This window comes from Zonotrichia leucophrys, chromosome 13, assembly GCF_028769735.1.
Source record: "Zonotrichia leucophrys gambelii isolate GWCS_2022_RI chromosome 13, RI_Zleu_2.0, whole genome shotgun sequence".
In the NCBI taxonomy this organism is placed as follows: Eukaryota; Metazoa; Chordata; class Aves; order Passeriformes; family Passerellidae; genus Zonotrichia; species Zonotrichia leucophrys.
The window spans coordinates 15,718,336-15,745,058 of record NC_088183.1 but is presented as its reverse complement, the minus strand read 5'-3'; the positions used below and the strand labels follow the sequence as shown (position 1 = coordinate 15,745,058).

At 54.8% G+C, this 26,723-nt stretch overlaps 3 protein-coding genes across 3 annotated transcripts in view; all 3 read right to left on the bottom strand.

Annotated features, from left to right (window-relative positions):
• LOC135453876 (protocadherin-16-like) overlaps positions 1 to 24,283 on the bottom strand; it is a 114,647-nt gene extending 90,364 nt beyond the window's left edge. The window contains exons 1-2 of the mRNA XM_064725340.1: positions 21,556 to 24,283; positions 15,812 to 18,491 (exon numbers count right to left, since the gene is read on the bottom strand). Of these exons, the coding sequence (XP_064581410.1) occupies positions 15,812 to 18,491; positions 21,556 to 24,143 (5,268 nt within the window). The 5' untranslated portion in view covers positions 24,144 to 24,283. The remainder of the gene's footprint in view (positions 1 to 15,811; positions 18,492 to 21,555) is intronic.
• LOC135453860 (protocadherin alpha-2-like) lies at positions 2,630 to 4,434 on the bottom strand. Its single transcript, XM_064725319.1, has one exon. The coding sequence runs from the start codon at positions 4,369 to 4,371 to the stop codon at positions 2,710 to 2,712; it is 1,662 nt and encodes a 553-aa protein (XP_064581389.1). The 5' UTR covers positions 4,372 to 4,434; the 3' UTR covers positions 2,630 to 2,709.
• On the bottom strand, positions 8,734 to 11,468 carry LOC135453859 (protocadherin alpha-8-like). The gene is given in 2 exon segments (XM_064725318.1): positions 8,734 to 8,802; positions 8,805 to 11,468. Coding segments are annotated over 2 exon segments (2,607 nt in total). The 5' UTR covers positions 11,343 to 11,468.
• Positions 24,284 to 26,723: the final 2,440 nt, after the last annotated feature.

Below are 26,723 nucleotides of genomic sequence, written 5' to 3'. Positions count from 1 at the left end.
AAAGGGAACATATAAAATGCTAAAAAGTCCATGTCAGTCTGTCAATAGATATTTTTAATTACACCTGCTGCTATTCTAACTGTTGTCTTGATTTATTTCTAGGTCTCCATTGTTAGGCCTGTGTTCAAGGATCACTGTTCAAAATTTCAGGGAAGCAGGGCTGAAAAAGCAAACAGGTTCTTATTCCATCCTCTCTAATTCCTGCTGTATTGCAAAAATTTCTGTATACGTTTCTATGAAGGCAGAAACAAAAGAAACTTGAAGCCTCACAGCTTTCTCTCAAAGTAAAACTGACCTTAAGAGACTACAAGACAGTGAACCACAGTGATGGCAAGGGGCACAGAGTCTGAAATAAAAGAGCATTATTTGGCAGCATGGCTTTCACTTACAATTGCCAACACATCTCCTGATAAAGCCAAGCTCAATCACTCTCTGGAAATCGGGAGTTTCAAGCATAATCCATCTTCATATTCACATGATTATCATAAGGCAAGCACACAATGAGACAAAAAAACCCCAGTTTATTTTAAAAACTATTCTCAGGGAAGAGAAAAACAAAAGTAAGCACAAATAAGATCATGTCAAAACCCCACAACATCCAAGAAATACAATGCCTATGACTGATGGGTACATGGGACTACCCAAGTCAGAAACCAAACTGAGGTGCTTCCACAAATACATTAATCCACCAAAAACAAGTCCTCTACCAATATGTCTTGCTCAGTCTAGAACTACAGCTGCACATTTTGACATCTACTTCGGTTTGTGTTCTTTTGCCATTAAGTATCTTACATCACAAAGTTCATTTCAATCATACTTCGAAGGGGAAAGTGTGAAATGCATCTGTCTTTTTCATATCCATAGTAATTCTGCAATACTTAACAAATTAATATATGCCATGCACGGTGAACAGGCAAGAAATTTAAATATAGATTTTTCTTTCAAAGGTGAAAAAAAGAGGAGGACGGACTTCTGAGTAAGACAAGACTGGAAACCAGCAATTCACAGCAGTCAAAAGCAAGAAATTCATTAGAACTGCCCCACCTGTAAGACAGGGAGATGCGTGCAAGTGAAGATACTCCATTCAAAATTATAGACTGAAAGAGGCACTCAGAGAGAGTTGGGATTAACTCCACAGGTGGAATAAAATCAGACCTGATAAGACCAGAAAAATATAGTAAACACCACAGTCGGGCAGAAATCTTGATCAAGAATGGTTCTATTTAATAACTCATGAGGGGATCACCGAAAGTCATGAACAGAGATGTGTCAAAGATTACAGGAGATAGCATCTGATGGAGCAGAGTTCAAATACAGGTTTGCAGGAAAGATCTGCAGAAAAAGTTGATGACTCTGAAGACCTAGATAGGAAAATGGCAAAATATTTTCGATGCAGGGGACAACAAAGCTGAGTAGACAAGAAAAAGATGCGGCTTAAAGACAAATTATGACTGATTCTGAAACAGCTACTGAAGGTTCTAAAATTACAAAATGGAGAAGAAAGTGACATATAGATGAACCCCATTCTCAGCACCATCAAAAATACAAGACTCACGAGACGCTGCAAGACAAAAAAGGTATTCCATTCAGTTTGGCACCGAGGGCAGGAAGACTTAAGTATTTTGCCGACCCTCCCTCTTTAACAAGATTAAACGAAGAGAGAAGATCACAGTGGTAAAAAAAAACCTGCTAGAATTCAACACATTACAGGCACCGAAGAGGAGGGATGATGCAACCAGCACGCAGAGGTTAAACGCAAATGAAACACGGACCGCGCCCTCGGCGAGAGGCCGGAGCCCGGCTCCAGGAAGCAACAGCCTAGGGGGCGGGTGAGAGGGGAGAGAGCGAGAAAGGGAGGAACACTGACCGTGTCGAGGAGAGCGGAGGGCTCCGGCTGCGTGGCCTTGGCTGCAGGAGGGGGCGGCGGCGGAGGGAAGTTGGGGCTGAAAACCATGAGGTCGCTCTTGGCAGCGCCGTCCGCCACGCACAGGCTGCGGCTGTGGCGCTGCGAGTACGACCAGCTGCCCACTTCGCTGGCGCACACGAGCGTCGTGGGCCCGGGCCCCGAGAGCACGGCCGCCCGTGGCGCCCAGCGCGACGCCGCGTACAGCACCACGGCCAGCAGGAAGAGGCTGGACACGGCGCAGATGGCCACCACCAGCCACACGTTGGTGGCCGCGCTCGCCGCCCCGGCCCCGAGCTCCACGCCCGCCGCCGAGCGCGACACCGACGCCGACGAGGAGCCCGCGGCCAGCGCCGCCTCGGCGGCCTCGAGCAGCGACACGCTGAGCGTGGCCGTGGCCGAGCGCGCCGGCTCGCCGTGGTCGCGCACGACGATCAGCAGCCTCTGGCGAGGCCCGTCCGCCTCGTCCAGCGCCCGCGCCGTGCTCACCTCGCCGCTGTAGAGCCCCACGCGGAACGGGCCCTTGCCCCGCGGCTCCCACAGCTCGTAGCGCAGCCACGCGTTGTAGCCCGAGTCGGCGTCCACGGCGCGGATCTTGGCCACCACCTGGCCCGCGGGCGCGCCCCACGCCGCCCACGCCCACAGCGTGCCCGACTCCGAGCCCGCCCCCGCCAGCGCCAAAGCCGCCTCCGCCTCCGCCGCCGCAGCCACGCCGCCCGCCTCCGCTGCCGAGCCCGCGGGCGGCAGCAGCGCCGGCGCGTTGTCGTTCTCGTCCAGCACGAACAGCTGCACCGTGGCGTTGCCGCTCAGCGGCGGCTCCCCCGCGTCCACCGCGCGCACCTCGAACTGCAGCACCTGCAGCTCCTCGTAGTCCAAGGGCTGCAGCGCCCACAGCCGCCCGCTCTCCGCGTCCACCGACACGTAGCTCGACGCCGGACGCCACCCGCTGCACCCGACGACGACCCCGCGCCGCCGCCGCCCACGCCCACGCCGCCGTCCCACACCGAGTAGCTGACGCGCCCGTTGGCCGCCTCGTCCGAGTCCCGCGCCCACAGCCGCGCCAGCTCCGCGCCCGCCGCGTTGTTCTCCCGCGCCAGCACCGTGTACACGGCCTGCGCGAACAAGGGCGCGTTGTCGTTCACGTCCGACACCGGCACCCGCAGCCCGCGGCTGGCGCGCAGCGCCGGCGCCCCGCCGTCCTCCGCACGCACCTCCACCTCGTACTCCGACACCCGCTCCCGGTCCAGCGCCTCGCGCAGCACCAGCGAGTACGAGCCCGCGAACGTCGCCTCCAGACCGAACGGCGACGCCGGCCACACCCAGCACCGCACGCGACCGTTCTCCCCCGAGTCCCGGTCCGACACGCTCAGCAGGGCCACCACCGTCCCCAACGACGCGTCCTCGGGCACCGGCACCGACAGCGACGTCACCCACACCTCCGGCGCGTTGTCGTTCACGTCCACCACCTCCAGCTCCACGCTGCAGTGACCCGACAGCGGTGGTGTCCCTTTATCTGTCGCTTCGATTTGCAATTCATGTAAACGAACGTCTTCGAAGTCCAAAGTACCCTTCAGTCTGATCTCGCCCGTCTTGGAGTCAATGGTAAAGAGTTCTTTGTTACCAATAGGAGTCGAACCCAAGATGCTGTAAGAAAACTCCTTATTGCTTCCTTCGTCCGGATCCGTGGCATTAACACGTAATACGAGCATCCCCTCTGTAGCATTCTCCAGCAGCTGCACTTTATACACTGATTGGTTGAACTGGGGCGGATTGTCGTTTGCGTCCAGCACCGAGATCACCAGCTCCAGTGTCCCCGTCAGAGACGGCCGACCCCCGTCACTCGCCGTCAGTACCAACCGGTGCACGGGAATCGTCTCGCGGTCTAAAGACTTTGCGAGTACCAGAAACAGAGACTTCCTGTTTTCATCAGACGATTTAACATCGAGCGTAAAATATTCACTGGGGCTGAGTGTGTAGGTGAGCTGCGCGTTCACTCCGATATCCGCATCCGACGCGCCCTCCAGCGGGAAACGAGACCCCGGCACAGACAGTTCCGCGATGCTGAGATTTTTCCAGGCGGCGGGGAAGACGGGGGCATTGTCGTTGATGTCGGTGACCTCCAGCTGCACATGGAAGACGCGCAGCGGCCGCTCCAGCAGCACCTCCAGGCGCAGCGCGCACGGCGCGCTCTTGCCGCACAGCTCCTCCCGGTCCAGCCGCGAGCTCACCACCAGCGCGCCGCTCGCCCCGCTCACCTCCACGCTCGCCCGCCGGCCCGGCGCCACCAGCCGCAGCCGCCGCGCCTCCGCCTCGCCCGCCTCCAGGCCCAGGTCCTGCGCCAGACGGCCCACCACCGTGCCGGCCTTGGCTTCCTCCGGCACCGAGTAGCGCACCTGCCCGCCCGACAGCGCCCAGGCCGCCTGCAGCACCAGCACCCGCACCACCGCCGCACAACAACGCTCGCCCATCCTTCCTGCCGCGCCGCCCGCCGCCGCCGCTCTGCCTGCCGGCCCCGGCCCGGGCCCCGCACGCCTCCCCGCCGCCGCCCGGACGCACCGGCTCTGCTGCCCGGCCCAGCCGCCCCCCCGCGCTCACAGCCGGGCTCTCCGCCGCACCGGGGCGGAGCCGCCCACACGGACCCGTTCCTGAGCCTGCAGCGACACCGTGCGCTCCTCCGTCGCCTCACCTCCCGTACCTCCGCTTCATCATGCCAATCTCCTCTGCTGTTTCTTCTCACCGTGCTCCTTTTATATTTTATCCTTTGGACGTTTTCCGCTGCTCTCTTCTTACCCCTTCTGCCATCTCGCCTGTCACCTCCGGAGCCAGACAGCAGAAAAAACAAGCTGGATCCACCAACTCGACTTACGTAGCATTAGCGTTAGCCCGTGGAATATTCCCATCAAGGCGAGGGCTCTTGAGAACCGGCTCCACCCACCGCTTAGAGGTAAGGTCGTATCATACTGCTCATCTCCTTTGATCTTGTTTCCTTTCTTCTCTTTGTCGTCTTTGATCTTTACTTACCTCCTTGTGTAATACCTTCATAGCATTTTTGCCTTTCCTTTCTCTCACTCGTTTGTGTCCTCCATTCTTGCTCTTCTCCATTTCGGTTTCCATTGAGAGCATCATTGACATACCAGTAAATTCATCCGTCCATCCTTCCCTTCTTCCATTTTCCCATCTTCCTCCTACTCTTCACTATCCTTATCCACACACATACTCTCTTCTTCCTCATCTCCATTACCAATGTATTTTTCCATTACTTCCCTCTCCCCATGAAGTACAAACACGCCACTCATGACAGTTCTTGTTCCTCTCCATTGACATCTTTCATCTCTCCACTCAAGGAGCAAACTTCCTGCTCACTTCAAGTCTATGCCAGACTGACAGAGTGCTCTTAACACCTCACCTTCTGGAAGGAAATCACACTCTTCAGGCTCCATTCTCTCAAGGGAGAGAATTCACAGCCTCTGAAACACAGACCCAATCCCTAGGTATTTTGACATTGGTGTAAACTGACACAAGGACAAACAACCCTGTGAATCTTCTTCAGGAACTCAAAGCCATCAAGGCTCAGTACATAATTTCATCCTCAATGCTGAAAAAATATGGAGCAACCACAGCTTCTGAACACTCTTCATATACTCTGAGAAAGAGCTGTTCTTCAGGCCAAATTTGCCACCTGCATGTTGAATGTACATTTCTGGCTTCGTATTTCAGGCAGGTCAGGACAGTCAGAAACACACGGAAAGAATGTCAAACCCCAGGATGGATCTTTTTGGATCAGGCTGCACAGAGAAATTACACAGGGGCAAATTCCCTGTGAAATGTCTCTGTGCAGCCTCATCCATAGGGTAAAGGCAACAGAGTCATTTTATTTGTGTCATTGTCTCTGAGAACACACCCCTGACTCCCAACACATCCACTCTGAGAAATGTGTTAGGGTCTCTCCTTCATCCATGCTTACTGTAATTTGATCAAACTGTGTCTGGAGAAAGAAGTTCGGAATGGGAGGAGGCAGTGGTGCTCTGCTGATCCAGTAAAGGAATCACAGAACATTTCAAACCTGAAGGCAACCAGAAAGATTATCAAGTCCAACTCCATATCCAGGCACATATGTTCAATCCAAGGTACAACTGAAATCAGACTCATCTTCTTTAGGTAGTAGAAACTTACCTGAAGCATCCCTGGCTCCTTCTTCAGAAAATATTTACTGTCAAGGGAGGGACTCGGTTCTAAAGCATATTTTCTTTTAATGTTATCACAGATTTCTGGGAAAGATGAATAGGGGGAAATGACCCACATTCTGCAAAAGCCTCTAAATCACTGAACAGAAGCACAATGCTCTTTCATGTACTTTTATCACATGCTAAGTAGAAGACATCCTGCAAATCTAAGGTCATTTTCCCAACCTCAACCTCAACTTAGAAGACTGGAAAATCCATCCCTCATACTGATAGTCAAGTACTGGAAACTCTGCTACCTGACAGCTGCCAAAATTCAGCAGTCTGCATTTCATCCACTGTTACCAACACATGGTGAATGCAAAAGAAAAAAAAAAATTTTACAAGGTGGAATGTTTTGACAAAAGGAGAGAAGAAAATTAGAATATCCCATTCTACCATATCAAAACGTCAAGTCTGTCAACTTCTGGTTATGGACAGAAGTTTTTCCACTCCCTATCAAGACAAGAGCAAAGATGTAAGCAAGGAGAGCTTCTGAGAAGACTGACCAAGCAACACTGATAACTGGAAAAGCTGCTGTTTCACCAAAGCCATATTTTCAAAAGCAAGTGATCTAAGTTGTGTATTAGAGGATGTCTTCACATCTAACTGGAAGAGCACAGACAATACCAAGGATACACAGGACTTCAGAAGGACCTGAGAGGATCTCAGGAGAGCAACCCTGGGTGATAGGTGGCTTCACAAGGTTTTTCAGTGGAATCCTCTATACCAAGCTCTGGGAAATGAATCTACAGCTAAGCAGCTGCAGCTTTTCTTCCGCAGTGATAGGGCTTATGCTACACAGCATCTCCATTTCCTCAGCAAAAAAACTTCTCCAATCAAAGTCACCGTCCCCATGACAGGGAGCCCTAGCAGTACTCCCTGCCACTTGGAGCACTGTAGCTGTTCCAGCCAAACTGCCCCACCAAAACAGCTTGCCCCAGCAATAAAACCCACTCTGACATGATCCAGGCCTTTGCACATCTCCACCTTCCCTCACAATTGGCACAAAAAACATATGAAGAGATGCAAAGCCACAGAATATCTGGTAGACTGTGTGAAATTTACCCTAAATGTGCTGAGTTTTTCAGCAGTCTGAGATGGAAACACCACAGAGCTACACTTTGGAGATGTTTAAAATTCTGTCATCAGAGTGACGGCTTTGATCCTGATCCAGATTCATTTTATTTTGAGAGAACCACACCAAAAGATGAAGCACAAGCACAGTTAAACTCAGGGGGAGAATTTCTAAAATAAGATCAGAGTTGGGCTGCTCTGCAGGGCTTGGTGTGGCCATGCAGGTATCAGGGTTAAGCATGACCAGGGAACACCCCATTTCTACTGAGGCTGTCCCTGCAAGAGCTCAGGAGATAAGGTAGGAGATATGAGGCACACACAGATTTGTGCTCTCTTTCTCATCACATCCTCTTGCAAATCCCACTTGACAAGCAGCAAGGAACCATCCTGACAAAATCAACAGCTGAGGAAGCTGCTTTAGACGTGGACTCCTACACAAGGACTTCAGCACGCTCAAGTCCTACCCTCCCACAATGCCTTCCTCAAAAGAGGGAAGTGGTTCATTAAACAACATTCATCATTGCATTTCCTCTTACCAACACATTTTATACAGTAATGATGTATCAGCACAAACATCTTTCTGTTTTGGGAGAATTTCATCACCTCAAAGAACTTTGTGGCCATTTCAATACCACACAGCATCTCAGGGTCCACAAGGCCTCCAACTCCAGAACTCTAAAATCTTGCAAAGGATCCCAGGCAGAAGTGCTCTGTGCCCATCCTGCCTCACAGTTTTCTCTAGGTATTCTTCGTTCATCACCCTGGGACATGAGTTCTCAAGACAACCGCATCATGACTCATTCTTGTCATAAGACATGGCCCATGCCCTTCTCAATAAATTCCACCTTCCTCAGGCAGCTCTTCTGCTCAAGGTCACATCAAAACAAATCTGGACCTAACTCTGCCACTGCCACACTCACTTTAAAAAACTGATACACTTTCCATCCTTTACAGAAAGGAAAAAAAGATACAAGGAAAAAGATAATAGTAGAAGTTCATACTGCATTTCCTGCTTTCTTAATGAGCATGATGATGGAACCGAAATGCAGAATTCTTGTTTCCACAGGGACTAAAACAGTTTAAGTCACAAATGTAATTTTGTGTCACATCTCAGGCAAGAAAAATAAAAGAGGACAGTTTTCAATAATAATCCAGACCTAATACCACCATAGTCAAAAGTCAGCGAAGGCTTAAGTCAAAACAAAGTGACTGGGAGACTGTCACCACCAAGGCTTGTCTTGTATTCCTGCACCAAGCTGGCGTTGAAACCCTTCATGCAAAAAAGTGAGAAAGTTGCCTGCAAAGCTGGCACCCCGGGGCGCCTCTGAAACCAAGTGGCAGTGATTTCATTCAAGGGTAAAAATCCTGCACAGCACAGCGAGACTCACCTGTGGATGGTAATTGCTCTGGGATGCCATAATACCATAATTCACCAAGAAATTGCAAACTCAGGCAAGGAAAGGATGACAATGGAAATGTCCCTTTAACATCCTTAAACACTCACGGCCCTCAGCCTGCGGGGGCGGAGCCTCCCTAGAAGCAAGACCTACCCAGGGGCGGGAGACAATGGTTGGAGGGGAAAAGAGGCGGAGGAAAAAAGAGCAAGATGCGAACAAGGCAGTGCCACTGACCGTGTCGAGGAGAGCGGAGGGCTCCGGCTGCGTGTCCTTGGCTGCAGGAGCGGGCGGCGGCGGAGGGAAGTTGGGGCTGAAAACCATGAGGTCGCTCTTGGCAGCGCCGTCCGCCACGCACAGGCTGCGGCTGTGGCGCTGCGAGTACGACCAGCTGCCCACTTCGCTGGCGCACACGAGCGTCGTGGGCCCGGGCCCCGAGAGCACGGCCGCCCGCGGCGCCCAGCGCGACGCCCCGTACAGCACCACGGCCAGCAGGAAGAGGCTGGACACGGCGCAGATGGCCACCACCAGCCACACGTTGGTGGCCGCGCTCGCCGCCCCGGCCCCGAGCTCCACGCCCGCCGCCGAGCGCGACACCGCCGACAACGACGACGACGACGAAGATCCCGCGGCCAGCGCCGCCTCGGCGGCCTCGAGCAGCGACACGCTGAGCGTGGCCGTGGCCGAGCGCGCCGGCTCGCCGTGGTCGCGCACGACGATCAGCAGCCTCTGGCGAGGCCCGTCCGCCTCGTCCAGCGCCCGCGCCGTGCTCACCTCGCCGCTGTAGAGCCCCACGCGGAACGGGCCCTTGCCCCGCGGCTCCCACAGCTCGTAGCGCAGCCACGCGTTGTAGCCCGAGTCGGCGTCCACGGCGCGGATCTTGGCCACCACCTGGCCCGCGGGCGCGCCCCACGCCGCCCACGCCCACAGCGTGCCCGACTCCGAGCCCGCCCCCGCCAGCGCCAAAGCCGCCTCCGCCGCCACGCCGCCCGCCTCCGCTGCCGAGCCCGCGGGCGGCAGCAGCGCCGGCGCGTTGTCGTTCTCGTCCAGCACGAACAGCTGCACCGTGGCGTTGCCGCTCAGCGGCGGCTCCCCCGCGTCCACCGCGCGCACCTCGAACTGCAGCACCTGCAGCTCCTCGTAGTCCAAGGGCTGCAGCGCCCACAGCCGCCCGCTCTCCGCGTCCACCGACACGTAGCTCGACGCCGGACGCCACCCGCTGACACCCGACGACGACCCCACGACCCCGCCGCCGCGGCCCACGCCCACGCCGCCGTCCCACACCGAGTAGCTGACGCGCCCGTTGGCCGCCTCGTCCGGGTCCCGCGCCCACAGCCGCGCCAGCTCCGCGCCCGCCGCGTTGTTCTCCCGCGCCAGCACCGTGTACACGGCCTGCGCGAACAAGGGCGCGTTGTCGTTCACGTCCGACACCGGCACCCGCAGCCCGCGGCTGGCGCGCAGCGCCGGCGCCCCGCCGTCCTCCGCACGCACCTCCACCTCGTACTCCGACACCCGCTCCCGGTCCAGCGCCTCGCGCAGCACCAGCGAGTACGAGCCCGCGAACGTCGCCTCCAGACCGAACGGCGACGCCGGCCACACCCAGCACCGCACGCGACCGTTCTCCCCCGAGTCCCGGTCCGACACGCTCAGCAGGGCCACCACCGTCCCCAACGACGCGTCCTCGGGCACCGGCACCGACAGCGACGTCACCCACACCTCCGGCGCATTGTCGTTCACGTCCAGCACCTCCAGTTCCACGTTGCAGTGACCCGACAGCGGGGGTGTCCCTTGGTCTGTCGCTTCAATACGAAAATCAAATATACTGACTTCTTCGAAGTCCAGGGCTGCTGTGAGGTGAATTTCCCCGGTATTCGGGTTGATGGATATCACATCTTTTCCACTCGGGGGAATGAAGCTGGTCGCTATATAGGTCACTTTGCTATTACTTCCCAAATCCGGATCCGTGGCATTCACCCTTGTCACCAGCGTCCCCACCTCAGCACTCTCCAGAATCTGCACTTTATACACTGACTGATTGAACTGGGGCGCGTTGTCGTTCGCGTCCAGCACCGAGATCACCAGCTCCATTGTCCCTGTCAGAGACGGCCGGCCCCCGTCAGTCGCCGTCAGCACCAAGTGGTGCACGGGAATCGTCTCGCGGTCCAGAGATTTCGTTAAAACCAGTTCGGGTACAGTATTTCGCTCATTCGATTTTTGTAAATCCAGAGAGAAATGCTCGCTGGGGCTGAGTGTATAGGTGAGCTGAGCGTTCGCTCCGATATCCGCATCCGACGCGCCCTCCAGCGGGAAACGAGACCCAGGCACAGACAGTTCCGCGATGCTGAGGTTTTTCCGGGCGGCGGGGAAGACGGGGGCATTGTCGTTGATGTCGGTGACCTCCAGCTGCACATGGAAGACGCGCAGCGGCCGCTCCAGCAGCACCTCCAGGCGCAGCGCGCACGGCGCGCTCTTGCCGCACAGCTCCTCCCGGTCCAGCCGCGAGCTCACCACCAGCGCGCCGCTCGCCCCGCTCACCTCCACGCTCGCCCGCCGGCCCGGCGCCACCAGCCGCAGCCGCCGCGCCTCCGCCTCGCCCGCCTCCAGGCCCAGGTCCTGCGCCAGACGGCCCACCACCGTGCCGGCCTTGGCTTCCTCCGGCACCGAGTAGCGCACCTGCCCGCCCGACAGCGCCCAGGCCGCCTGCAGCACCAGCACCCGCACCACCGCCGCACAACAACGCTCGCCCATCCTTCCTGCCGCGCCGCCCGCCGCCGCCGCTCTGCCTGCCGGCCCCGGCCCGGGCCCCGCACGGCTCCCCGCCGCCGCCCGGACGCACCGGCTCTGCTGCCCGGCCCCAGCCGCCCCCCCGCGCTCACAGCCGGGCTCTCCGCCGCACCGGGGCGGAGCCGCCCACACGGACCCGTTCCTGAGCCTGCAGCGACACCGTGCGCTGCTCCGCCGCCGCACACGCTCTGTGACAGTGCCTGTGCCTCCGCTCCGTCATGGCCACCTTCTCTTCCGTTTCTTCTTACCGTGCTGCTTTTGTATTTTATCCTTTGGACTTTTTCCTCTGCTTTCTTCTTACCCCTTCCTGTATCTCGCCAGGCGCCTCCAGAGTCAGACTGCAGAAAAAACAAGCTGGATCCACCAACTCGACTTACGTAGCATTAGCGTCGGACCGCGGAATAGTCCAATCGAGGCGGGGACGCTGGAGAACCAGCCCCACCAAGCGATTAGAGGTAAAGTCGTTTCATACTGCTGATGTCCTTTGCTGACCTTTTCTTCTTTTTGTCATCTTTGATCTTTACTTACCTCCTTGTGTAATACCTTCAAAGCATCTTCTCTCTTTCTCTTCTCTCATTCCTTTTATGTCTTCCTTTCTCACTCTTCCCCCTTTCTCTTTACAGTGAGAGCATCTGTGACATACCAGTAGATTCGTCCATCCATCCTCCCCTTCTTCCATTTTCCCATCTGCCTCCTACTCTTCACTGTCCTTATGCACACACATACTCTCTTCTTCCTCATCTCCATTACCAATGTATTTTTCCATTACTTCCCTCTCCCCATGAAGCACAGACACGCCACTCATGATAGTTCTTGTTCCTCTCCATTGACATCTTTCATCTCTCCACTCAAGGAGCAAACTTCCTGCTCACTTCAAGTCTGTGCCAGACTGACAGAGTGCTCCTACACCTCACCTTTTGGAAGGAAATCACACTCTTCAGGCTCCATTCTCTCAAGGGAGAGAATTCACAGCCTCTGAAACACAGACCAAATCCCTAGGTACTTTGACATTGCTGTAAAGAGACTTGACTAAGCACAAACAACCCTATGAATCTCCTTCAGGAACTCAAAGCCATCAAGGCCCAGCACACCAATCCATCCTGAATGCTGAACACCACAGCTCCTGAACACTCTTCACATACTCTGAGAAAGAGCTGTTCTTCAGGCCCCATTTGCCCCCTGTATGTTGAGTGTAAATTTCTGACTTCATATTTCAGGCAGGCCAGCAGAGTCAGAAACACACAGCAAGAATGTCCAACCCCAGGGGCATATTGCCCGTGCAATTCCTCTGTGCAGTCTAATCCACAGGGTAAAGGCAACAAAACCATTTTATTTGTGTCATTTTCTCAGAGAACACAGCCCTGACTCCCAACACATCCATTCTGAGAAATGTATTAGGGTCCCTCCTCAATCTGTGCTTGCTGTTATTTGCTTGAACTGTGTCTGGAGAAAGAAGATACGAATGGGAGGAGGCAGTGGTGCTCTGCTGATCCACTAAAGCAATCAAAGAACATTTCAAACTGGAAGGATTATCAAGTCCATAAGGATTATCAAGTCCAACTCCAAATCCAGGCACATTTGGTCAATCCAAAACAAAGATACCATGACTAAATACATAAAAAGGTGCAACAGTATTTATGACTCATCTTCCTTAGGTAGCAGGAACTTACCTGAAGCATCCCTGGCTCATTCTTCAGAAAATATTTACTGTCAAGGGAGGGAATTGGTTCTGAAGCATATTTTCTTTTAATGTTATCACAGATTTCTGGGGAAGATGAATAGGGGGGAATGATCCACATTCTGCAAAAGCCTCTAAATCACTGAACAGAGCACAATGCTCCTTCATGTACTTTTATCACATGCTAAGTAGAAGAGATCCTGCAAATCTAAGGTCATTCTCCCAACCTCAACCTCAGCTTAGAAGACTGGAAAATCTATCCCTCATACTGATAGTCAACTACTGGAAACTCTGCTACTTGACAGCTGCCAAAATTCAGCAGTCTGCATTTCATCCACTGTTACCAACACATGGCAAATGCAAAAGGATAAAAAAATAAAAAAGATGGAATGTTTTGGTAAAAGGAGAGAAGAAAACTAGAAGGTCCCATTCCACCATATCAAAATGCCAGGTCTGGCAACTTCTTGGTTATGGACAGAAGTTTTCCCACTCCCTATCAAGACAATAGCAGAAATATAAACAAGGAGAGCTTCAGAGAAGGCTGACCAAGCAAGACTGATGATTGGAAAAGCTGCTGTTTCACCAATATCATATTTTCAAAAGCAAGTGATCTAAATTGTTTATGGAAGATGTCTTCACATCTGACAGGAAGAGCACAAAGAATATCAAGGACACATAAGACTTCAGAAGGACATGAGAGAATCCCAGGAGAGCAACCCTGGGTGACAGGTGGCTTCACAAGGTTTTCCAGTGGAATTCTCTATCCCAAGCTCTGGGAAATCAATCTCCAGCTAAGCAGCTGGAGCTTTTCTTCCCCAGTGATAGTGCTTATGCTACACAGCATCTCCATTTCCTCAGTAAAAAATCTTCTCCACTCAGTCACCCTACCCATGAGACAGAGCCCAGGCAGTACTCCCTGCCACTTGGAGGATTACAGCTGTAGCAGCCAAACTGCCCCACCAAAACAGCTTGACCCAGCAATAAAACCCACTCTGAGCATGATCCAGGCTTTTGCAAATCCCCACCCTCCCTCACATTTGGCATAAAGAACATATGAACAGATGCCAAGCCACAGAATATCTGGCGGACTCTGTGAAATTCAATGTAAACATCCTGAGCTTTTTAGTTATCTTAGGTGGAAACACCACAGAGCTGCACATTGGAGATGTTTGAAATTCTGTGATCACAGTGACAGCTCTGATCCTGGCACAGACTAATTTTATTTTGAGACAACCATAACAAAAGCCGAAGCATAGGCAGAGTCACAATATCAATTCTGGGGGAGAATTTCTACCATAACATAAGAGATGAGTTGCTCTGCAGGGTTTGGTGTGGCCATGCAGGTATCAGGGTTAAGCATGACCAGGGAACGCCCCGTTTCTACTGAGGCTGTCCCTGCAAGTGCTCAGGTGATAAGGCAGGAGATATGAGGCACACACAGATTTATGCTCTCTTTCTCATCACATCCTCTTGCAAATCCCACTTGACAAGCAGCAAGGAACCATCCTGACAAAATCAACAGCTGAGGAAGCTGCTTTAGACGTGGACTCCTACACAAGGACTTCAGCACGCTCAAGTCCTACCCTCCCACAGTGCCTTCCTCAAAAGACGGAAGTGGTTCATTAAACATCATTCATCATTGCATTTCCTCTTACCAGCACATTCCATGCAGTAATGATGTATCAGCACAAACCTCTGTCTGTTTTGGGAGAACTTCATCACCTCAAAGAACTTTGTGGCCATTTCAACACCACACAGCATCTCAGGGTCCACAAGGCCTCCAAGTGCAGAACTCTAAAATCTTGCAAAGGATCCCAGGCAGAAGCACTCTGAGCCCATCCTGCCTCACAGTTTTCTCTACGAATCCTTCATTCATCACTCTGGGACATGAGTTCTCAAGACAACCGTATCATGACTCATTCTTTTCATAAGACATGGCCCATGCCCTTCTCAATAAATTCCAACTTCCTCAGGCAGCTCTTCTGCTCAAGGTCTCATCAAAACTAAACTGGACCTAACTGTGCCACTGCCACACTCACTTTAAAAAACATGATACACTTTCCATCCTTTACAGAAAGGAAAAAAGATACAAGGAAAAAAATAATAGTATAAGTCCATACTCCATTTCCTGCTTTCTTAATGAGCCTGTTGGTGGAACCTAAATGCAGAATTGTTGTTTCCACAGGGAATCAAATAGTTGAAATACAAGTGTAATTTTGTGTCACATCTCAGGCAAGGAAAATGAAACAGGAGAGTTTTCAGTAACAATACAGACCTAATACCAACATAGGCAAAAGTCAGGGAAGGCTTAAGTCAAAACCACGTGACTGGGGGACTATCACCAAGGTTTGTCTTGTATTCCTGCACCAAGCTGGCATTGAAACCCTTCACTCAAAAAAGTAACAAACTAGCCTACAAAGCTGGGACCCCGGGCACCTCTCAGTGCAACAGGCAATGATTTCATTCCTGACTAAAATTCCTGCGTAGCACAGCGAAATTCACCTGCGGTTGGTAGCAGTTCTGGAGTGCAAAAATAACTTAATTCAGCCTCCACGCACCAAGAAATTGCAACTTCAGGTGAGGAAAGGCCGACAATGGAAATGTCCCTTTAACATCTTTAAACACCCAGTGCCCTCAGTCTGCGGGGGCGGAGCCTCGCTGCAAGCAAGAAATACCCAGGGGGCAGAGAGAATGGGCGGAGAAAAGAGACTGCGAAGGAAAGAGCGAGAGGCGAAAAAGGTATTGCCACACTGACCGTGTCGAGGAGAACGGAGGGCTCCGGCTGCGTGTCCTTGGCTGCAGGAGCGGGCGGCGGCGGAGGGAAGTTAGGGCTGAAAACCATGAGGTCGCTCTTGGCAGCGCCGTCCGCCACGCACAGGCTGCGGCTGTGGCGCTGCGAGTAGGACCAGCTGCCCACTTCGCTGGCGCACACGAGCGTCGTGGGCCCGGGCCCCGAGAGCACGGCCGCCCGCGGCGCCCAGCGCGACGCCCCGTACAGCACCACGGCCAGCAGGAAGAGGCTGGACACGGCGCAGATGGCCACCACCAGCCACACGTTGGTGGCCGCGCTCGCCGCCCCGGCCCCGAGCTCCACGCCCGCCGCCGAGCGCGACACAACTGAGGACGACGCCGAAGATCCCGCGGCCAGCGCCGCCTCGGCGGCCTCGAGCAGCGACACGCTGAGCGTGGCCGTGGCCGAGCGCGCCGGCTCGCCGTGGTCGCGCACGACGATCAGCAGCCTCTGGCGAGGCCCGTCCGCCTCGTCCAGCGCCCGCGCCGTGCTCACCTCGCCGCTGTAGAGCCCCACGCGGAACGGGCCCTTGCCCCGCGGCTCCCACAGCTCGTAGCGCAGCCACGCGTTGTAGCCCGAGTCGGCGTCCACGGCGCGGATCTTGGCCACCACCTGGCCCGCGGGCGCGCCCCACGCCGCCCACGCCCACAGCGTGCCCGACTCCGAGCCCGACCCCGCCAAAGCCGCCTCCGCCGCCATGCCGTCCGCCTCCGCTGCCGAGCCCGCGGGCGGCAGCAGCGCCGGCGCGTTGTCGTTCTCGTCCAGCACGAACAGCTGCACCGTGGCGTTGCCGCGCAGCGGCGGCTCCCCCGCGTCCACCGCGCGCACCTCGAACTGCAGCACCTGCAGTTCCTCGTAGTCCAAGGACTGCAGCGCCCACAGACGCCCGCTCTCCGCGTCCACCGACACGTAGCTCGACGCCGGACGCCACCCGCTGCCACCCGACGATGAAGAGCCCGCGGCGCCGCCCACGCCCACGCCGCCGTCCCACACCGAGTAGCTGACGCGCCCGTTGGCCGCCTCGTCCGGGTCCCGCGCCCACAGCCGCGCCAGCTCCGCGCCCGCCGCGTTGTTCTCCCGCGCCAGCACCGTGTACACGGCCTGCGCGAACAAGGGCGCGTTGTCGTTCACGTCCGACACCGGCACCCGCAGCCCGCGGCTGGCGCGCAGCGCCGGCGCCCCGCCGTCCTCCGCACGCACCTCCACCTCGTACTCCGACACCCGCTCCCGGTCCAGCGCCTCGCGCAGCACCAGCGAGTACGAGCCCGCGAACGTCGCCTCCAGACCGAACGGCGACGCCGGCCACACCCAGCACCGCACGCGACCGTTCTCCCCCGAGTCCCGGTCCGACACGCTCAGCAGGGCCACCACCGTCCCCAACGACGCGTCCTCGGGCACCGGCACCGATAGCGACGTCACCCACACCTCCGGCGCGTTGTCGTTCACATCCAGCACCTCCAGTACCACCTTGCAATGACCCGACAGCGGGGGTGTTCCCTTATCTGTCCCTTTAATGTGTAGTTCGTATAAAGTAACTGTCTCGAAGTCCAGGGCACCTGTCAGTCTGATCTCTCCACTATTTGCATCGATGCTGAATAAATCATCTGCTGCGGGGGGAACAATAGTATCAACCACATATACCAATTCACCATATATTCCCGTGTCGGAATCCGTGGCATTCACCCGCGCTACGAGTGTCCCCTCTGATGCATTTTCGGGCAAAACTACGTTATACACAGATTGGTTGAATTGGGGCGCATTGTCGTTCACGTCCAGCACGGAGATCACCAGCTCCATTGTCCCCGACAGAGACGGCCGGCCCCCGTCAGTCGCCGTCAGCACCAACCGATGCACGGGAATCGTCTCGCGGTCCAGAGATTTCGTGAGTACCAGAAACAGGGACTTACTGCGAGAATTACTGTTCTCTTCCTCTATTCTAAAGTGATCGCTGGGGCTGAGTGTGTAGGTGAGCTGCGCGTTCGCTCCGATATCCGCATCCGACGCGCCCTCCAGCGGGAAACGAGACCCCGGCGGAGTCGTCAGTTCCGCGATGCTGAGGTTTTTCCGGGCGGCGGGGAAGACGGGGGCATTGTCGTTGATGTCGGTGACCTCCAGCTGCACATGGAAGACGCGCAGCGGCCGCTCCAGCAGCACCTCCAGGCGCAGCGCGCACGGCGCGCTCTTGCCGCACAGCTCCTCCCGGTCCAGCCGCGAGCTCACCACCAGCGCGCCGCTCGCCCCGCTCACCTCCACGCTCGCCCGCCGGCCCGGCGCCACCAGCCGCAGCCGCCGCGCCTCCGCCTCGCCCGCCTCCAGGCCCAGGTCCTGCGCCAGACGGCCCACCACCGTGCCGGCCTTGGCTTCCTCCGGCACCGAGTAGCGCACCTGCCCGCCCGACAGCGCCCAGGCCGCCTGCAGCACCAGCACCCGCACCACCGCCGCACAACAACGCTCGCCCATCCTTCCTGCCGCGCCGCCCGCCGCCGCCGCTCTGCCTGCCGGCCCCGGCCCGGGCCCCGCACGGCTCCCCGCCGCCGCCCGGACGCACCGGCTCTGCTGCCCGGCCCCAGCCGCCCCCCCGCGCTCACAGCCGGGCTCTCCGCCGCACCGGAAAGGAGCCGCCCACACGGACCCGTTCTTGAGCCTGCAGCGACACCGTGCGCTGCTCCGCCGCCTCACACGCTCCGCGACAGCGCCTGTGCCTCCGCTCCGTCATGGCCATCTCCTCTGCTCTTTCTTGTTACAGTGCTCCTTTTATATTTTATCCTTTGGAGTTTTACTGCTGCTCTCTTCTTACCCATTCTAGTATCTCGTGTGCCGCATCCAGCGCCGCACAGGAAACAAAAGTATTCGGATCCACCAGCTCTAATTACGTGATATCAGAGCTGGAATGCACAACTGTAACCGAGTAAGAGCCTGTTGACAACCAGCTCCGGCCAGCGCTTTGAGTCAATGTCCGTGAGTAATCCTGATTTTAAATTTCTTCTCTTCGTAATCTCCCATTCTTATTTCTCTCCTTGTGCCATTCTTTCTTAGCATGTTCTTTCTGTTTTTCTTTCTCTTCTTCTTTTCCTTCTTTTTTTCTCTCCTTTGTCACCTTCTTCCTTTTTCGTGTATACTGGTAGTGTCCGTGAATTGCCAGTAAATTCATTTATAGATTGTCCCTTTCTCTCTCTCTTCTAATGCTTTCTTTTTTCCTTCTCTTTCTCTATATCCATCTTTCCTTCCTTCAGTGCAATCTTCTTGCTTTCAATTTTCTCCCATTTCCATCCTCTGTTCACTTTTCCCTTACCAAGAAGAGAATCGCCTTATCATCTCTTCAACATTCTTGACATGGTGTAGCAACAAATTCTTTGGAAAAAGCTGTCATTCCTTTTCCCTTTTGACTTCAAGGAAGCATTCAGACAAGGCATGGCAGCATGCCCCAAATTTCAAAAAGCTTCTCGTTGACATACAATGTTCTACATCAAAACCAAGTAATTAAAGGCACGCAGGGCAGATGTCTTCACAAGCAGCAAAACCAGAAAGAACAGTGTCCTAAGAGATGCAGAACTTCTGGATGTCCTGATAGGATTCCAGAAGAGCAGCACTGTGTCGTGGGATCGCCCTCACGATATTCTACTGTGATCCTGTATCTTACACCCTGGGAACTGGGATCTCCACAGCTAGGCAGACATTCTCTATTCCCTCCCCAAACCCCAAAAACGTACTCAAATTCTTTCCTTTACCTCATGTCTGGCACAAATATACAGCGTGCTGCAAATCCATTCTGTTCCTCTTTGACTTTTCCCTCGTGCCAGGATGCTTTGTGCCTTTTCAGCGATAGCAGATAAAAACCGAGTTCTCAAATGTTTGTAATTGGAGTAGTGAGCAATATTGATCCCAATCCCCACAGACCTTCTTCAAGAGATCACACCAAAAGCACAAGTGCACTCAAAATGTTAACCGGATGAGAGCATTTCAAGAACATAAAACCAGAGCAGGGCTGCTCTGTAGATGTGGAGGTTTGATGTGTACATTCAGACACCAGAATAAGCCATGTGTGAAAACAGGACACACCATCTCTACCCAGACTGATTGTGTAAGACCACAAGAAGGGGAAGAATAGCACCAGATTAAACCCATCTCTTCAACTGCCCTTAAAAATCATCTCTGAAAAGATGAAACACAGACCACCATGGCAAGAGCTGTGGAAGCTGCTATAAATACTCTACAATACATATGGAAAGCAGGTTGTAGTGCCACCCTCCCACAACAACACCCCCAAAACAGCAGCAAAAATGTTCATCAGTCTGCATGTTACCAGCTGTTAACCAACACATTCCCTGTGTCAGGCCAGAGGCAGCACAAGGAACTGTTTCTGATGGAGATATTCATAATCTCAAAGGACTCTGTGGCCATTTCAGTACCATGTATTATCTCAAGATGCAGAAGGTCTGCAACATCAGATGCTTGGAACATAGAAATGATCCTGGGCAGAAACACTCTGGTCCCATCACGCCTCCTGCTTTCCTCTAAGCATCTCCATTCCCCAGTCTTTAACATTCTCTAGAAAATTATACAATTCCCATTCCAGTTCTCCTATTATATGACTCATTGTCTCACAAATGATTTCAGGTTCCCTCAGAGGAGGCTTCCCAGGGCTCAAGGTCACCTTTCAAACCAGGACATGGCCAGGAACTGCTCAGTGTCACTGCCACATTCACCTCTGTGACAAGGCACAATTTTCTTTCCTACCTCAAGTGACAATTAGACTTTGCTTAAATCTAAAGTCTAATTAAGACTTAAATTAGTCTAAATTGGTCTTTAGTCTAAAGGTTTCCCAGCAGTGAGAACACTGTGAAATCCACACATATGACATCACATTCATGGTCTGACAGACTCTGCAGGTGCATCTTGAGCTCTGGTTGTGAGACCTGACACCAATATTTACTGGAGCAATCATGCTGGGACAGCTCTCATGGCAAAGGACACTTGATGTCATGCTGAGAGAGACCAGGCAACATGATGATGAGCTTACCAATGCACTGGCTATTTTACTGTGTAGAAGAAATTTTTTGTTGTCGTTGTTTAGAAGAGGATTTACAGGGTACTTCTAAAGGTGTTCCAAATGTAAATATTAAAAAAATACCAAAAAAAGGTCAGTGTTCATCACGTCACCTGTTCATCCAGGAATGCAAATTAACAACTACTAACAAGAACTGGGCGGAAAACAACCATGAAAAGGCCATAAACCCTTCCTACTTTCCATAATGACATGGGGACAGAAGTCCAAATTATCTTCTTGCCTTGTATCTTTTGTAGAGAACAAATGACAGAACATGACTCCACAGAAGAAGCCACAAGTGATACCACCACGGTCAGCAGTCAGCAACGGCAATGAGCAGATAAACAGCGCCTGGCAGGCTGTCACCACCACAGCCTAACCTGCTCACCTTCAGCAACCTCGAGTGAAAAACCTACACGAAAAGCAAGAAGGAACATTGTGTCTAAAACTGAAGCCTAGAGGTATCACAGGACAGCTCTCATCACAATCAGCAGAGATTTCATTCTAGGGCAGAACAATTCACATCCACAGCTGCATAAGGTGCGTACCCTAAGGGATTACAGCGATACCCTCCCTCGTCAAGGACAAGCCAGCAAATACAAAGGTGCAATTAACACATCTAAACACCCATCGCCTTCAGGCTGCGGGGGCAGAGCCCGGCTGATAAAAGAAAGGGTTTGGGAAAAGAGAAACAAGGAACACAGGGGCAGATATTAGAGGCGAGCAAAGCAGTGCCACACTGACCGTGTCGAGGAGAGCGGAGGGCTCCGGCTGCGTGTCCTTGGCTGCAGGAGCGGGCGGCGGCGGAGGGAAGTTGGGGCTGAAAACCATGAGGTCGCTCTTGGCAGCGCCGTCCGCCACGCACAGGCTGCGGCTGTGGCGCTGCGAGTAGGACCAGCTGCCCACTTCGCTGGCGCACACGAGCGTCGTGGGCCCGGGCCCCGAGAGCACGGCCGCCCGCGGCGCCCAGCGCGACGCCGCGTACAGCACCACGGCCAGCAGGAAGAGGCTGGACACGGCGCAGATGGCCACCACCAGCCACACGTTGGTGGCCGCGCTCGCCGCCCCGGCCCCGAGCTCCACGCCCGCCGCCGAGCGCGACACAACTGAGGACGACGCCGAAGATCCCGCGGCCAGCGCCGCCTCGGCGGCCTCGAGCAGCGACACGCTGAGCGTGGCCGTGGCCGAGCGCGCCGGCTCGCCGTGGTCGCGCACGACGATCAGCAGCCTCTGGCGAGGCCCGTCCGCCTCGTCCAGCGCCCGCGCCGTGCTCACCTCGCCGCTGTAGAGCCCCACGCGGAACGGGCCCTTGCCCCGCGGCTCCCACAGCTCGTAGCGCAGCCACGCGTTGTAGCCCGAGTCGGCGTCCACGGCGCGGATCTTGGCCACCACCTGGCCCGCGGGCGCGCCCCACGCCGCCCACGCCCACAGCGTGCCCGACTCCGAGCCCGCCCCCGCCAGCGCCAAAGCCGCCTCCGCCGCCGCCGCCACGCCGCCCGCCTCCGCTGCCGAGCCCGCGGGCGGCAGCAGCGCCGGCGCGTTGTCGTTCTCGTCCAGCACGAACAGCTGCACCGTGGCGTTGCCGCTCAGCGGCGGCTCCCCCGCGTCCACCGCGCGCACCTCGAACTGCAGCACCTGCAGCTCCTCGTAGTCCAAGGACTGCAGCGCCCACAGCCGCCCGCTCTCCGCGTCCACCGACACGTAGCTCGACGCCGGACGCCACCCGCTGCCACCCGACGATGAAGAGCCCGCGGCGCCGCCCACGCCCACGCCGCCGTCCCACACCGAGTAGCTGACGCGCCCGTTGGCCGCCTCGTCCGGGTCCCGCGCCCACAGCCGCGCCAGCTCCGCGCCCGCCGCGTTGTTCTCCCGCGCCAGCACCGTGTACACGGCCTGCGCGAACAAGGGCGCGTTGTCGTTCACGTCCGACACCGGCACCCGCAGCCCGCGGCTGGCGCGCAGCGCCGGCGCCCCGCCGTCCTCCGCACGCACCTCCACCTCGTACTCCGACACCCGCTCCCGGTCCAGCGCCTCGCGCAGCACCAGCGAGTACGAGCCCGCGAACGTCGCCTCCAGACCGAACGGCGACGCCGGCCACACCCAGCACCGCACGCGACCGTTCTCCCCCGAGTCCCGGTCCGACACGCTCAGCAGGGCCACCACCGTCCCCAACGACGCGTCCTCGGGCACCGGCACCGACAGCGACGTCACCCACACCTCCGGCGCGTTGTCGTTCACGTCCACCACCTCCAGCACCACCTTGCAGTGACCCGACAGAGAGGGTGTGCCCTTATCCCTCGCTTCGATTTGTATCTCATATAAACGAACTTCCTCATAGTCCACGGAGTCCGCCAGATTAATTTCACCCGTCCTCGCATTTAAAACGAAATTTTTCATCCCCATTTCAGGAAAAGTATTGCTCACACTAAATGTCACTTCTCCATTACTTCCCAAATCAGGATCGGTGGCATTCACTCTTGCCACCAGCGTACCCACCGCAGCACTCTCTGGCAGCTGCACTTTATACACAGACTGGTTGAATTGAGGAGCGTTGTCGTTGGCATCCTCGACCGAGATCACCAGCTCCATCGTCCCTGTCAGAGACGGCCGGCCCCCGTCAGTCGCTATCAGCACCAACCGGTGCACGGGAATCGTCTCGCGGTCCAGAGATTTCGTGAGTACCAGAAACAGGGATTCTCGGTATTCCTCACTCCGGTGCAAATCCAGAGAGAAATGCTCGCTGGGGCTGAGAGTGTAGGTCAGCTGCGCGTTCGCTCCGATATCCGCATCCGACGCGCCCTCCAGCGGGAAACGAGACCCGAGCAAAGACGATTCCGCGATGCTGAGGTTTTTCCGGGCGGCAGGGAAGACGGGGGCGTTGTCGTTGATGTCGGTGACCTCCAGCTGCACATGGAAGACGCGCAGCGGCCGCTCCAGCAGCACCTCCAGGCGCAGCGCGCACGGCGCGCTCTTGCCGCACAGCTCCTCCCGGTCCAGCCGCGAGCTCACCACCAGCGCGCCGCTCGCCCCGCTCACCTCCACGCTCGCCCGCCGGCCCGGCGCCACCAGCCGCAGCCGCCGCGCCTCCGCCTCGCCCGCCTCCAGGCCCAGGTCCTGCGCCAGACGGCCCACCACCGTGCCGGCCTTGGCTTCCTCCGGCACCGAGTAGCGCACCTGCCCGCCCGACAGCGCCCAGGCCGCCTGCAGCACCAGCACCCGCACCACCGCCGCACAACAACGCTCGCCCATCCTTCCTGCCGCGCCGCCCGCCGCCGCCGCTCTGCCTGCCGGCCCCGGCCCGGGCCCCGCACGGCTCCCCGCCGCCGCCCGGACGCACCGGCTCTGCTGCCCGGCCCCAGCCGCCCCCCCGCGCTCACAGCCGGGCTCTCCGCCGCACCGGGGCGGAGCCGCCCACACGGACCCGTTCCTGAGCCTGCAGCGACACCGTGCGCTGCTCCGCCGCCGCACAGGCTCCGCATCTTCGCCCCAGCTCCCGATCCACCAGAGGTATGTTCTCTGCCCGTATTTTGCTGTCGTGCTCCTCGTTTTTTTCCTTTGCGGCTTCCACTTTCTTTGCACGTAATCTTTCATTTCTTCTTCTTGTTTCTTCACTGCCCTTTTCATTTGGCTTGCTCCCTTGCAATTCCTTCTTTTCAGTCATGTTTCGTTTCTATTTCCTTTTTTTCTTTGTCCCCTTTTGTCTTTCTTCATTGTCTCTGTTCTTTTTCGTCCTTGATATGCCACTCTCCATTCTTTCCACTCCTTTCCCATCTCCTTCCACCCACCTCTATTCTTTAGCCACACTTGAAGGTGGCCAGTTTTCTCCGGCGCCGCAGAGATCATCAAATCTGGCACCATCAGCGCTACAGGAGATAATTGCTGGGGAGCTGTGCTGCTCCAACCAAGGCTGTTAGGAACCAACTCTGCTCAATATCTACTGATAACTTCACTGCGTGCTGGTCAGGTCTGTGGTCTGTTTTATATTTCCATTCTGTCCTTCATTTCTTACTTTCATTCTGGTTTTACTTTTATTTGTATGGGTTCATTATTTTCTTTATTACTACTACTCCTACTGTTGTTGTTACCATTTTCCTTATGCTATTAGTATTTTCCCCATTCCATTTACCCTCTTTCCCTTCTCTTTCTTTGATCTTTCTCTTTGTTGTTTCAGTCCTCCTTGTCCCTGTCCTTGTTCTTTTCTCCCCTCCTCGTCTATTTCTGTTTTGTCTCTTTGATCGTCCATTTATTTTCCATCCCTAAAATATTTTCCCAATCCTTGTGATGCTTTTGGAATATCTCTCTTTCTTCTTCTTTTACCTGACTTCATGTATCTCCTTGTTTAACTGGTTTGGTTTTTTTAATCATCTTTTTTCAGTTTTCCTCCTTTCTCTTCTCCCTTCCTCTCCTCCTTTCTTGTCATTGCTTCCTCTGCTGTTCTACCTCCAAAATTATATGTTCTGGAAAATTTTTCCTTCAACAAAATATTTTAAAAACACCTACAGCACCCCTGCCAGGAACCACAGACATGCCCTTGGGGCCTGAGTCTCATTTCTCCTCCCTACACCTCCTGTTCACGTGGAGAGGGAGCAATCTGCTTGCTGTCCATGCACCTCCAACTTCCCTCCCTCCAGAAAAAGGACACACTCTTCAATCTCCAGTGCGCTCAAGGACCCAGCAATAACACAGCAAGGCAGCCAGATGGCAAAGAACAGCTCTACTACATCAAAAGAGGTTCCACCACTCTCTGACACAGATGCTGAAGCCACAATTATTGGGATATCTGTGCATAGAGGCCCAAAAGAGTTCAAACAAATCAGGGAATTTTCTGTTTCCAGAACTCAAACCTGTCACAGCCGAACATGACAACCCTCCTTAAAGACCTAAAAGAGCACTGGGCAACCACAGCTCCTGAGGACTCCTCATGTATCTCAGTCCTTCCTGAATCACTTTCCTCTTGCATGTTCTATATTCTTCTCTTCCTTTCTGGAAGGCATCTGCTGCCTAGACAGCACACCAAGAACCTTGGAATCTACAAGGCCCCACGGAAATTCTCTCACTCACCTTAGAATGATCCACTTGGCACACACTCAAACAAAAGCCATGAAGGCAACACCACAACAGCGTCACTAAGAGCACTCCCTTGACCTCCTACACATCTGTTTGGCGAAATCAATGTTGGTCCCTCCTCCATTCCCACTTGCTGTCACCCACTCAGGCTGTGCCTGGAAGCATCAAACAGGAATGAGAGCAGGTAACAGCTGCTCTGCTGGTCCAATAGGGTGAATATTTTCCTGATGCAACAAAATGATGCCACAACTGAACAGGAACTAAATTACAGCAGTCTCAACAACATCCACATTTGTTCTACGACTTACCTCTTCCAAACTGATTCCTTCTTCAGAAAATAAATATTTCTGGGGCAGAAAAGCCCGTTTTAAAGGATAATTATGCTTTACACTATCAGTGTTTCTTGGGATGCTGGACAGAAATATATCACTTATGTTCCACAGAAAGCAGACAACATGCAGTCTCCATTATGCACTTCTCTCTCAGAGGAAAAAGGAAACAGACCTGTAAGCTCCAGAAATTCTCTCAAAGTAAACCTTAGAAGATAGGGATATGCATTCCCCACACTAATGGACAATGGCCCAAATATCTGCTACGTTACCAATGAGAGACAGGAACTAAACATTGCTACAAACAAACCCAGCAAAATAAAAGCATTTGCAGTTTCATAGACAGGAGAATGATAATAATAAAAAGAACTCCCATTCTCCTGTATTGGAATGCAACTTCTGGACACATCTTGGATACCAAGACCCATCTAGC

Bases quoted from the DNA above. Each gene is read 5' to 3' on its own strand.
- LOC135453860 (XM_064725319.1), bottom strand. From the start codon at position 4,371: ATGGGCGAGCGTTGTTGTGCGGCGGTGGTGCGGGTGCTGGTGCTGCAG.